Below are 14,353 nucleotides of genomic sequence, written 5' to 3' on the forward strand. Positions count from 1 at the left end.
ATGTAATATACTAGCAATTTATATATTTATAACATTCATGTCTGAACATCTTATTTCATTAAATACTAACACATTTTCTAAGAACTTTGCTGGGGAAATATTGTGAAATTGGCACACTTAGTATTTCCCGTCAAGCATAGAAAACTGTATGCAGATTCAGATCAGTCTGTACTTGGTTGACATAGCAATTCATTTTTCCTGGATAAGCTTTTTTTCTCTCTGTTGCGGTAACGAAGATTTAGGGGTTGCATACAATTTTGTTGTCAACTTTGATTTGAATAATTTGTTTAATAGCTTTGCCATTTATAAAATATGGATTTGTTATATTTGAAATCATTTGGTAAAAAAAGAGGACGAAAAAATGGAAAGCAAAGCAGATGAATAATTGGAGCTTATTGTAAATCACGTATCTGCAGGTTAAAATAAGGAAAAACATGTCATCACTTGACCTCTGTATTATTTTTCAATTTGGGGATTAATCCAATTTTTCTCTCGCAGGAATATTTTCATTTATAAACTCTTTTTACTTCCTAAGATCACCAATCTATTTGATCTCTATGTAAACACAGTAAAGGTCATTTAGAAACATCAACCTGCACTAGGACCATATTGATTTGCAGCTCTCCACAACATGTACTTTGGCAAAATATTGAGTTTGAAATTCCATGTTGAGGGCAGGTTGACCTAACCCAAGGTCAACATAACTTTTTGTGAGACTTTTGGAACTTTCAAAAGTTACTTTCAAATGATACCCTCCATATGTTAATATTTATTTCATTTGGCTGCATTACCATCACTTTTGTGTCAGCATATCCACAGTTTTGTGTTCATAATATTATTTATTTATGCTGCTTGTATTTTTTCAGCATAGTATAAAATGTTATGCATTAGAATAATAAATAATCTAAATCTAGTTGAAGATGCATCACCAGAGCTGTAGGCATTGCTTTCGTCAAAAGCAGCAATAATTTAATTGGCTTAGTATATAAGATCATCAGGTCTGATGGGGAATGGCCAACAGAACGGGCGGGAATGTTGTGGTAGCAAACATGATAACTTATTATAAAAGTAGGTGCACATGTCCATCTTCTTCACATCACCTAGTGCACTGTGTAGATAACTTGCTGTTGTGAAGCGATGGTGATGAAGTCCACTGTTGTGTGCATTGTGGCACTGGCCTTGTTAGGCAGCTTATGTCATGCTCAAATAGCTATGGATGGTTACAAGCCGGCAGCACCACACCAGAAGCCAGCAACGAGACAGGAGCCTGTCAAACAACAGAGTAAGCAGAAATTTGAAAGACCTCTCACCTGGGTATACCCTGAAGACCCCAAGCCTGAGCCTGAAGTCGAGGTGCCTTTCGAGTTGAGACTTCCGGTTGCTTTTGCAACTGTTGATGTCGAGTGCAGAGAGAGTATTGTTCATGTGGAAGCCAAGAAGGACTTTTTTGGGAATGGCCAATTTATCAACCCTGCCGACATTACCCTGGGAAACTGTGCCCCTGTTGCAGAGGACAATGCTGCTCGAGTGTTGATTTTTGAGACAGAACTGCACAGTTGTCATAGCACATTAACCGTAAGCTAAATACAAATGCTAGTCACTGAAAAATAAATGAAAGATTGCAATGGTTATTATCTAAAAATATGGTAAACCAATATGTTCATGTGTGATGCCATTTGTTTGTACTAATATACATTGTTCCACTAGGTGACAGAAAAGTACCTTATCTACAGCTTCACTCTGAACCATGATCCCAAACCTCTGGCCGATACTCTTGTGGTGAGGACCGGCACAGCTGCAGTAATTGTGGAATGCCACTACCCAAGGTAATAAGACCATTAGAGGTGTGGCAATGAACATAAACATATAATAAATAACATAATATGACATTGAAATACTAATACATTTAGTAACTCCAGTAACCATGGATCACCAAATCTGATTACCTGTGGCGGATGCATATTAGAAATGACTTTAAGCTGCATTTTAAGCAAACCTCTTTCATCATTTAGGAAGCACAATGTGAGCAGCCTTCCTCTTGACCCCTTGTGGATCCCATTCTCTGCAGTTAAGGTGTCAGAGGAATTCCTTTACTTCACCTTGAGACTCATGACTGGTGAGTTAAAAAACAGTTTATCTGCAGAATTAACCTTTTACAGAGCTTTGATTAGAAATGTATATTTTGCAACTTAAACTTCAATTTAAATGTTGTGTTTGATCAGATGACTGGCAAAACGAGAGACCAAGCTTCCAGTATTACCTGGGAGACATCATAAATGTAGAGGCTGTTGTCAAGCAGTTCTTCCACGTGCCCCTCCGTGTCTATGTGGAGAGATGCGTAGCCACCATTGTACCTGACATGAACTCATTACCTTGCTATGTCTTCATTGAAAACAATGGGTGAGCTGGTTCATTTAAATTGATGTGTACAGTGAAAATTGATTATCACAAACAGAAGTGTGTCCTCTAATGTGGTTTTTCTGCATGCAGGTGTTTGGTTGATGCAAGGATCACAGGCTCTAGCTCTAAGTTCATGCATCGCACTGCAGAGAACAAGCTTCAGTTCCAGTTGGAGGCCTTCAGGTTCAAGAACGTTGACAGTGGAATGGTGGGCATCTCCAAGACTGATTAAAAGATTCTGCTATACATCATATGCAGGAAAAATACACATAATAATAACTTAACCACTCTCTTTTTCTAACAGCTCTACATTTCATGCCACCTGAAAGCTACATCCACTTTATATCCCATCGATACTGAACATAGAGCTTGTTCCTACAACAATGGGTGAGTTTGGGCTTCTTTGAAAATGTGTCATTGGAGTATTGATACATTATTAACTTTTCTTCTCTTCTTCTTCTTTCCTCCTAGGTGGAAAGAGGCCAGCGGACAGGATGCACAATGTGGCTCCTGTGAAGCTGTTGGATTTGGAGGAACTGGTGGAAATCAAGGAACTGTTGGACATGCCTTCAAATTCAGTCAGGCTCCTGGAAGGAAGATCCGTGATGTGTCCCAAAATGACAATAACGGTATGGTATATTGTATGCATTCCTAGTGAATGGGCTTGAGTTGTAAGACAACCCCAGCAGTGCAAAACGTGACACGTGTCTTCTGTCTTTATTTCTAGTTTCTGAATGGGAAGGTGATGTCACCCTGGGCCCCATCCCCATTGGAGAGAGGGTTGTCGCTTAACTCAATTTCCTGCCACAGCTATGACCATGAAAATAAACATTCTCAATGGTTAATAACTATTTATGTTTTTAATTTTCTTGTTGATAATTCAGCTTAAACAAGAAAATAACCCATATTTACTACTTTTAATGTTAACAGAATTTGACATATACAAAACATAATAAAGGTGTAAGAAACAGATGAAAGTGTAACTTGCTTTTCATTGCCCTCTGTTAAATGCTAAATGTTCAGTTCATACTGTAGACTAGCATCTTCTGAGTTAACATCATACAGTTAACTGAAGTAATAAATGAGAATACTATTTGGTAAAAATAAAAGTTTCCTTCCATTAGATCACTACAATCACTTCTAGTCAAGTAGAAGGAAAATACAAATGCATCCTGTGAACGTTTACTGCCCCCGTGTGCAACAGATTGTAAACGGCAGTTTAGCGATTTGCACTTCAGAACCACAGGCAGTGAACAGCTCCACATTGCGTCTGCTCGGTATCGAATGATACATTTAAAGTATTTTCATAAACTCAACGTCTGAGTTAGGATGCTCTGATTGATAGTTCATTTACAATCTTTGATTCAATAGTAAATAAAAAGGGAGCAAAACTGAAACGTTCAGCCACTGATCACCCTAAAGGTTCCTCAATGCCTATGTTTTATGTCTTTTTTCTCTCCTTATTATGATAATTATAGCGTAAGATCATTTGCATTTGAGATACATGTTTGATGTGCGTTAAGACATTTCATAATACCCTTTGTTGTTTGAGAAAACATTTAGTATTTCAACAGTCTATTTATATGTAGCCCTGTTTCGTTGTACCTTTTAAGAAATGTTTTTCTTTCATTTTTGAGGCACTTTGTTTTCGTGTCCGGATATTTCAACAATTCTTCTTTGAATGTTTCCATTGCCATTTCTGGTTAATGTTCTGTTCTGTCCTACACTGTACAGGCGGCACTTGCCATTTTGCCCCCTCTCTCTCGCCATTGTATTTATGGACATATCAGGATAAAGTTGACTGACACAGGATGGGGTCAAAATAAACATCTCAACAAGAAACAAGAGTCTACATACAGTAAATACAAACGCACTGGGAAGCACGTTTTGCTCTGTCTGTTTATATATGTGTCAGTGTGATGTCATCGGAAACACTCTACGGTAATTGTAATTGTCATGTGATGCCACTGTTTTCCAGTGTGCTTCAGGCTTCAAAGCTCTGCCTGCATCCACACAGGACAGCCTGCTGACACGGTAGCGGCACTGACGTTATACCGCCTCTGCTACACCCTCCCCCTTCTGTCTCTGTCTGTCTCCGCGCTGCTGGCCCGTATCCTCTGTGTGTCACAGGCAGAATCACACAGCAGCAGATTATTTGGCGAGGAAAAACGCGGACTGCGGTACCATCCTGTCCGCGTGGACGTACCGGGGGACACACGGGATTGTATTTTGATTTCCGCGGTGTGGTGCAGCGTTTTTTGAAGATCATTCCCTCTTGCTTTCTCCGCTTGTGTGGATGTTTGACTGCAGATTTGATGGTGCTGAGCAGGCTCGTCTGATTGAAGGCTTTGCGGCCAGGGGGTCATCTGTTGGGGGGCCGCGGAGAGAAAACCCTCTGTCCTCGGTTGCGTCTGTCCTCTGCCCTGTGACTGTGAATGGACTGCGCTCCCCTCCTTGATTTTCTGCAGTCGCTCTGAGTCATTTGTGGAAGAAGATGGCGGACAGAGCCGATATGTTTTCCTTATCCACCTTCCATTCCCACTCTCCTCCTGGTTGCAGGTAAGAGCTTACAGTGGGGGAGATGATGGGGGACGATGCGTACGGAGAAAATGACACTAAAGATGACTAAATAATGTATACCCGTTGTGAATTGATGTTGCAAACGAACATTCGCTCCCATGGATAGTAATAGATCTCTTTTTAATAACCTCCCAGGCCTGCCTCCCTGCGCGCCCATAGGTGATGCAGCTGATCAGGACCAGTTGTTTGTGTTTTGGATGTGATGTATTCCTTCAACACTATGTTTTTATTAACACAACTTATAATATTCTCAGAACAGTGTGGAGAAGAATACATGTGAACATTTTTTGATGACAAATGATTGATCTTAAACGCTTAGCGAAAGGCAACCGCCTTGCGCATTCTCTGTGCGAGGCCCACGCCCTGTTGAGGCAAGGGCATGTTGCTGAACAATGATTTACGGAAGTACTGATATCGATATTGTTTCAAATGCCTCTAATATGACCTCTGAGAATCACAGTATGACAGATCTACTTGCGTTTTCTTCTTGCCTTAACACAATTGAGAATGTGATACTGGCTGTTTCCTACTCGTGCATAGCCTATTTAGTGTAACATTAGCCTACAGTATTATCTCCAAGGTTGTTTATGTTTACATTATACAGTATACATGACATGGTTTCTTTAGTATCATTGTTGTTTATTTGCACATTTGGTACATTTCTATTTCCTTGCTATTATGCTATATTGTTTTGTTACAAGGTTGCAGTAATTTCACTAACTCATCCAGAGGAAGAAAGAATAAACAAGGGAGATGAAAGTATTTATTTGATGCTGCTCACAGCACCAGAAAGTTCAAATAAAGGAAAGATGTGGCTCTCTGCACTTATGGATATTATGCCACAGCATTTTCATTGTCTGCCTCTGCTTGTCTAATGTCCTTACTGAAAGCAATCACATTAGTAAGTCAGGTCCCAGTGGATTTTATATCCACAAAAGGCACTCATGGTGGATTTGGTTACGTACTGGAGCCTCACTTCATGGATAGATCATATCAGATCAATAGACTTGATTTTCTGCATGACTACTCATGACCTTAGTTTGGATCACAGAGCCATAGCTTTGGCTCAATATAGTTTAAATGTACAGCGTTGGCAAACAGTTTGACTAACCTTATCTTTATTTATCTTGTATTCATCAATTCAATATTTGGAATAACGCTTTTGATGAGCTTGTGTCACTGACTTCAAATGTGGTCTTTGCAGTTTACTTCTCAGTTATCAAAAAAAAATGCACTGTTACAGAAGACAAGGCAGCTGCATGCACCACTCACCACTTCATTTAATGGAGTGGACACTGATCAGCTGCACTCTATATTTTTGTATTACTTTGTGTACATCCAAGAGTACATACACGTTTATTTCAGGTCAGCTATTGATCATCAATATCAGACTGTATACCTATAATTCACCTGATGCAATATTAGTATTTGGAGCAATCAATGTCTTTATTTGATGATTGTTGTCTGTAGTGCATTTCTCATCTGCTTTACATAACCCAAACACTGTTTCCAATGGGCAACATAATCCGTAAGAGAGCCTGTCTTTCTGAGCTCCAGAAATGACTACTATTTCTCCTGCATTGCCTGGACAACAAACACATGGTGCTCTTTCCAATTGATGTAACAATTTACTGAAACCAAACCAATGCTGATACACCAAAACTCATAATGTACCAATAAGCTATACTTCAGAATGTATGCATTTTTTAAAGGAGTTGTTTGTGTAGATTTTAGGGGTCAGTATGGTGGTATATATACGGGAGGGTTGGATCTGGTTCCATGGTTAAATAAATCACTTACTGACTGTTTATCTAATTTTGCCTTACAAAACATTCACATTGTGATCATGCTCAAACACATACAGTGTGTCATCTTTCTGGCCAAATCCGAGCTTTGGTTCTTTGACTGAGAGTCATTATGGATCTATGTTTTTCATAGATCTTCTTGCTTAGAAATTGACCAAAGCTTTACCTAAATGGAGACAACCAAGCTTCATATAGTTGGTCAATTAATCTTTGTTTGTATCTACAAAAATATATATTTTTATTATTAATGTTAATCTTTGACGTAAAAATGCCAGAGATTTACTGGTTGGAGTTTCTAAAATGTGAGTATTTTCTGGGTTTCTGTTATTTTTGATATATCTTTTAAGTGACTGATAAATCAAGAAAAATTGTCGCATATTAAGCAATCTTTAGTTTCAGCCCAACAATGGATCTAAAAGGTTTTGGATTTGAAAAGATAATTTGACACCAGACTCTGATTTGATATAATTGTATTCAACCCGTGTTGTATTCATCAATGATTTCAAGCTAGACTACTCAACATTTCCAGTAAGCGTCCCAATGATTGCCCGCCCCCCTTCCCTATGAATCTGATACGTTTAGCAGTCGATGTTCTCTTTGAAGGTTGCTCGAGAAGGCAGGGGGAGGGAGTGAGTGGTGGGTATGGTAACCATGGGGTAAGAGGCTTAAATCAAATACAGATTCATTTTAGCTTAAGCATCCCATCTCTGCCTCCTGCTGTATTCTATCTCCCTTTGTATTTAGATATTTCCTATCGCTCTCTCGCACTACAACCAACCAACACTTGCTATATTTTTACATGTCAATCTTCACAGCAGTTGTTAGCTTTGTATTTCTCTTTAACAAATATTTTAAAGTCATTCCATTTCCATCTGTTTATCATCAATATTACGCCAGTAAATGTATCATTAAATGTACCATCTGATGACTTAATTAAACCAAATGTGGACAAATCAACATGAAATCATCATCTGTGAGTAAAACCGATGCATCACCTTTGATTCAATCTTCAGGATTGGATCTGACACAGACAATAGAATGTGCTTCATAGCTTAAATGTATGACTCATATGTGTGTGCCCGAGTTTATTTGCGTGTGTGGGTGTGTTTACATTACTGAAGACTGATGGTCGGTAAAAAGCCTTAGAAATTGATCTTGATAATGAGTCAGTAGCAACCACATGACATATCCTTTTAAAGATGACGATGATGTCACAGTGAAGCAGTGTTTTAATGGTTGAAAGGCAGCACAATTACAGAAGACGCCCCATCGCCCCTCCCCCCATGGATATCTATGATACGGTTTCTACATCTATTTAATAGTCGTCAGTATCTTCAATTATTCTCAGATTCTTATTTCGTACAGTTTGAGAATCAGAAAAAGTAATCATTATTTTACGTGAACCCAATGTTAGATTTCAAATGTCCAAAACCTAAAAAGACTAAAATGATATACAATAACATAATACTTAGCTCCAATGTTAGAACAAAAATAAAATCACCAAAGTCTCACATTTCAGAAACGTGAACAATTCACAATTAAATGTTGGGCTTTATGGAGTTTTATTACTAATCATTTCTTAAAACTTGAAAGTGTGTTGATTCACATAACGCACACGACAAAACTCAACAGTTTGATTTTGGGAGACAGTTAGCATTATTCAATCAGACAATGAAGGATCCCCTGCATGGGTAACATGCCTTCAGTGTACATGAAGAATAAGACAAGCAAAGATGACAGTGGGCTGGTTTGAACATTTCTGGTCTGGATGTGACAGTATCAGTTGTGGCAGAGAATAAATGATAAAACAAATATGGGCTGGAGAGGCCTGAGAAGGGCAGAGAGAAATTGAAAAGAGGTAGCGAGACCTGAAGACACACAGGTGGAAGCAACATCTTAGCAATGCCAGGATCTGGGTGTGCCATTGCAGCAACATGACCACCATTAGTGATTGGTCATTTTGTGCTGACTGCTTTTCCTTGTGGTAGGATTCTCATCTTGCTTAGCATATCACAATTCCGAATAGGTAGAGACCAATGGCTCTTTTCCTGCATGAGTATGTGAATGTGATTCTTAGTATGAAGAGGAACATGAGGGGTAAGCCTTAGCTTCAAACCCCTATTATTAAGAATTATCCCAAGCAGAGGTGGGATAAATGCAAAGGATGTCATTGTCACGGTGTGCTGTCGGATAAGCAGCAAGCGGTACACAACATGGTGTGACAGGAACTGTACGCTCACTAGGAAGCTGTCTAAACAAGAAGCAGGAACATCATGTAATGTAGACACTGCAGTGGTGGCTGTATCTCATGTGATAGAGACACTGAAATATAAATAGTACGGAATATTTTAGAAAGGGACAAACAATTCTAATAACAAATAATATATGGGATCAGTCAGTGTTTTTTAACTCTTCAAGGAAAGGACTGAGGCATTTGCTGTTGTTGTTACTCTGTGCAGCTTTTCACTGACACACATTTTGAGGTTTTGCAGTTTCGGGGAAATGGGGCCACACTCTGTTGACATGCATTGCAGTGACCTCCTACACTCAGCAGATAAGCACTCGAACAAAATGGAGTCTGGAAAGACAGCAGAATTGGAAGGTGAATATGGAGGGGATCAAAAAAGTGACAGGAGAAAGAAAGTAAAAAACTGAAAAAAAAACAGTCATGGGGAAAACCCTTTTATGTTCCTGTGCTGTGAAGATAATACTTTTTTTTAAAAATATTAAAAACACATGCAACGAGCATTTCAACATTTATTTTTGGTGAGAATTATGCAATTTAATGTCCAGATTTTCCTTTTGTTTTGTTTTTAATACACAAAACCAACTTAATTTGAACATAGCACAGGGATTTAACTATATATTAATACCAATACATCAGAAGCAGTGGTCGAGTGGACACAGACTCCTTATCTTCTGGTCAGGTTTATAGTTACGTTAAAATTATGACTTTTAGCCAGCTGAAGCGAAGCCGAGACGGTTGTTGGTGCGGTCGTAGATGGAGTAGTACTCTCTGAGGAACACGTCCCCAAAGATCCACAGGGGCTGGCCGTGGGGGCGGGTATGTGGGGGCGATGCCCACAGAGCAGCACTGGTATCCATTCTGGTAGTGCTGTCGGCGGAGACAGGAGATGGGAAAGGTTAATTACATTGCTAACAAACAAAATAAAAAGACACACACACACACACACACACACACACACACACACACACACACACACACACACACACACACACACACACACACACACACACACACACACACACACACACACACACACACACACACACACACACACACACACACACACACACAAATACATGCCTATTGAGTGCATGCATGTAGTAACTTACCTGATTGATGTAAGCAGAAGGAGCCAGAGGGAGGGCAACACCACTAATAACAAAGCTGAGAGTTGGCAGGTTGTTGACCTGGCTGCAGTCCACCATGTACTGAAGATCAAGAGAACAAAGAGATATTAGAATTGCTTTTAGAAATTCCAAGGCTAGAGATCTGGGGAGGCTGCGTTCTGTTTTTACGGCCCTAAGCTATGGAACAGCCTCCCGTGGATCTTAGAACAGCAAACTCCCGTAAAATGTTTAAAAGCAAATTAAAAACCTATCTTTTTAATATGGCTTTTAATTTGGGTTAACTTTCAATTCTCTCTAGTCTCATTGTCCATGTTTTACTGTATTTTTTCTGTTTTGCTTTTATTATACTTTTTACATTTTCTTTGTTCAATTGTTTTAATTAAACATATTTTAATTTCTTGTCAGCTTTAATTCACGGGAATTGCATTAGGATCACTGTAGATGTTTTATCTTGTTCTGTATTTATTTTAATATTGTTGTTATGTTTTCTGTAAAGCACTTTGGGCTGCTTTATGCATGAAAGGTGCTAAACAAATAAAGTTTATCATTATATTATTATTAGAAAAGACAGAAACTAAAACAAACTGGCCCAATTTATACATGCTTATATTCCTACTTCTTCAATATGAGAGTGTCTGTCTCTCTGTTCATTTGTCTTACCATTCCATACTGGCTCTGTTGAGCGTCGATGGCCTGCATGATGTGACCAATGAGCTGGCTTGGGGCTGTCAGTGTGGAGGTTCCAGTGTCCACAATGGACTGGCAGCCCTGAGATGGGAAGACAATTTGATGTTTAACATTATTAATGAATGATGAAAAGCACTGACCCTTGAACTCCGATCTGCCAGTAGGTCTCAGAGGTGACGGGGGTCCAGTAGATCTGTCCCTGGTACAGGCTGGTGTCCACTCCTCCGAAAGAAAGCACGCTGCCTTGCTGTCCTCCCCTGAATCACACAACCAAAACTTATCTGATAGCTCACAATGTGGATATAGTAATATCTGAGGTGATATCCTCCATGTGATAGTGTATGTTTTACAGTGCTTAATAGAAGTCTTTTGACAGTTATACCTGGAGAGATAGAAAGCAAATGTGTTGGCATTCATGAGTGCCAAATGAGTGCCATGAAGGTTTTGAGAAATCATGTTGTCCATGACGGGAGTCTCTCCTCCAGCAGAGATGCTTGGGTAGGACAGGCCGAGGATGCCGTTAAACTTGGCAACTACAAAGTTCTGACCAGGTTAATTTGTGCTCAGACCGATCTCCTGGTGGTTGATCACAATGCCGCCAACCTATGGTTCCAAAGCCAACCACTGCGATGAGTAGGATGTCAATTCATAGATTGTATTTATGCATGTTCAAGCTACAGTCTATATGACTGTGGACAGCAATGCTAATAAACAAATAGGGTAGACCTCTGTTGTTTCTCATCAAAAATATTTTTCTAGTATCTAGTGCAGGGGTGTCCAATCTACAGCCCTGGGGCCAAATGCGGCCCACGGACCAACTTGTGCTTGTCTTATATTGTACTTCTTAAATATAAATGTAAAAATATATTAAACAGTATTATTCACACGTTAATAAGACCACTTTTCAAATAAATTCAGTCAATTAAAGTTGGAAACATTTTCTAACATATCTTAGTTGATAAGAAAAAAGCCCAATAACTTATTTACATAACAAGCTTGTAATAGACCCTTCCTATATCTCCTCATTATAATCAATCTGAGGCTTCTGTTTTAAGGGATGAGCTGCCAACACTCACAAGCATAATTTACCTACATTTGATTGATTTTGCTTACTTATAACTGAACTTATGAGGCAATACACCTCTAGTGAGTGGCCCAGCCCTTCGTATATTATTCTGTATTTGGCCCTCGGTGAAAAAAGTTTGGACACCCCTTATCTAGTGTATACAAATGTATATTTCATTGTATTTTCACTAATAAACATACTTACTACACACTCAAAACTGAAAACTGCTACACAGATCTTCTTGTACTGGAACTTTCCAATGCAACGTCTTTCACTGGTATGTTCTTACTGTGAGACATCACTCTTTGAGTTGCTATCGACAATGTATGCTTTCTGGTAGTACTCTTTCTCAGTAACTAAGAACTAGTCCAGTTCAGTGTTTTGTTCAAATGATGTAGTTGTTTGTTTGGTGGGTCTGACTCACATTGACAGTGTCATATCCAAAGGTACCATAGAGGCTTCCGGCTCCGTAGGGCAGGTAGAAGGTGTGTCCATTGGCAGAGTAGGTAGAGGACTGCTGGGGGTTGAACTTTGTGTGTGCGTCTGTGAATGACATAGTTTAGGATTATCTCTGGAGGCATGTCAACAAACATGCCATCATGCCTCTTTTGACACTAATAAGTCAATTTACACAGTTGCTGATGCTTTCTTAAAGACTGAAAGTTATTAGTGGCATGGCTGCAAGTACACTCAAACTCTAAATCCCATGATGGCCTATTTCAGCTTTATGTCTACATGCTAAATATGTGTTGAAGAGTGTGACAGATGAGGGATTTATTCATGTCAGCCTGTTGGTTTATACTCACTGCAGGCCTGAGTGCTACAGTAGATGGCGTCCACCCACAGGTTGGCAGAGCCGGTGTCAAAGAGCACTTGGAAGGACTGGGGGGGTGTTCCAATACTGATGGCGCCATAATAGGAGGTCTGGGCATCACATTGGTTGAAGATAAAGAAAGAGAGGAACATAATAAAATAAAATGCAAACCCATCAGTCAGGGCTGTGTGTAAAATCGCGTGAATCTAGGATTTCTTACATCAGCGTAGTTATTGATATACATGTTGGCAGAGCTGGAAAACTCATCAGGCTGGTACTCGATCCCCTTCTCTCTCAGGGCCTCGCGCATAGACTTGTGCTTATGCAGAGGGATCCTAAGGAAGAAGGAAGCATAAACATGAAGAAGTTTAACCTGATATAACTATCCTTAGCAATTTTAGCGGTTGATCTTCAAAGTAATTTGCTCTCTCATAAAAAGAAAATAGTTTATTTTACGAAACAGGCGCAGGATATAGAGATAATTTACTTACCTGACGATTCCCTCCACAAGCGCCACACAGACCAAAACAGCATGATGCCTCCTGTCCACACAGCACTCCTGAATGGATACCAAGCTGAGTCTTAACAGGCTTTATATACACATGTTTAGGCCCATATCAGCTAGACTGTTATCAAAACTTCAGTCATATCAGTTCCGACAGGGTGACGACCCTTACAGGTTTTTTCTAAAAGCTACACACTTCATTTGCACAACATTAATTCAATAAACACTAACTCAAATGAAAGCCTTTGGGTATATCCATTGGAATAATGCACTGGTGACGAAGCTTTCAACGCACGCCGCTGTGTGGACGGGCCGTATAATTTGACACTTTTCATAGAGTAATTACTTAACTTTTATTCAATGTAATGAAGAGGTATGATAAATGTGTCTATTTTCTGTCTTTCAAGAAGATGATGCTGAGTACTTAGCGCTTACGCTGAGTTATTTATACCTTTTTGCAGAATTAAAACAAATCTGTCTATAAAATATAATTATCAACAGCAAGGTCAAGTTTAATAGTTTGTGTGGAACTGTAACTTTCTGCAAATGGAAAATTAATGTTATATCAGACTATCAGTAGCACCTTAACCACACAGTTTAATCACAAGCTCTTGTGTTGTTCAGCATATCATAACTTTTAATAGTGTTTGGATTTGATAGCTTTATTCCTTTGAAAAGCTTAAGGACATTCAATGAAAAATACAACTTTTGTATGCTTGTTAATTTATTGTATTCTTTGTGCTTGGACTGGCCTATAGTCATAATAACATCTCCCGATTGGCTTTTACTTCCCCTGTATTTGCTGCCAATAGCACCTTGTTTGATATCAAAGCAGACCAGTAGCATGGGGGAACTCTGATTACAGTGCCTTTTAATGACCCCATTTGTTATGCAATTAGATTAGATCAGCCCATTTTCTCCCTGGGACAGATGACATTGTGTACTGTACACAGGACCCTATGTGGCGGTTTGATGTAAGCTTGCATCCACACGTAATAGGTGGAGTGCCGCTTTCCTATTGGGAAAGCTGCAATGCAGCATTTCCTTTAACCCAGCAATCTAAGAGCTGTAGAACTGAGAGCCTGCTGAAACTAATGGGGCAAAGATGAGCAGAGCCTAAT

At 39.3% G+C, this 14,353-nt stretch overlaps 2 protein-coding genes and 1 pseudogene across 3 annotated transcripts in view; 2 read left to right on the forward strand and 1 right to left on the reverse strand.

Annotated features, from left to right (window-relative positions):
- The first annotated feature begins 1,075 nt into the window (after positions 1–1,075).
- On the forward strand, positions 1,076–3,251 carry LOC117448671 (zona pellucida sperm-binding protein 3-like). Its single transcript, XM_034086018.2, has 8 exons — positions 1,076–1,575; positions 1,708–1,826; positions 2,013–2,116; positions 2,223–2,400; positions 2,491–2,608; positions 2,705–2,787; positions 2,872–3,029; positions 3,128–3,251. Exons 1-8 carry the CDS (start codon positions 1,138–1,140, stop codon positions 3,190–3,192), a joined length of 1,263 nt encoding a protein of 420 aa, XP_033941909.1. The 5' UTR covers positions 1,076–1,137; the 3' UTR covers positions 3,193–3,251.
- Positions 3,252–3,468: 217 nt separating this feature from the next.
- The window catches only part of mapk8ip2 (mitogen-activated protein kinase 8 interacting protein 2), a 40,716-nt gene continuing 29,831 nt past the window's right edge, over positions 3,469–14,353 (forward strand). For both annotated transcript variants that reach the window (XM_034086014.2, XM_034086016.2), the window contains exon 1: positions 3,469–4,959. In XM_034086014.2, the coding sequence (XP_033941905.1) occupies positions 4,895–4,959 (65 nt within the window). In that variant the 5' untranslated portion in view covers positions 3,469–4,894. The remainder of the gene's footprint in view (positions 4,960–14,353) is intronic.
- On the reverse strand, positions 9,741–14,218 carry LOC117447587 (gastricsin-like; annotated as a pseudogene).

Source organism: Pseudochaenichthys georgianus, chromosome 6 (genome assembly GCF_902827115.2).
Source record: "Pseudochaenichthys georgianus chromosome 6, fPseGeo1.2, whole genome shotgun sequence".
NCBI classification, from domain to species: Eukaryota; Metazoa; Chordata; class Actinopteri; order Perciformes; family Channichthyidae; genus Pseudochaenichthys; species Pseudochaenichthys georgianus.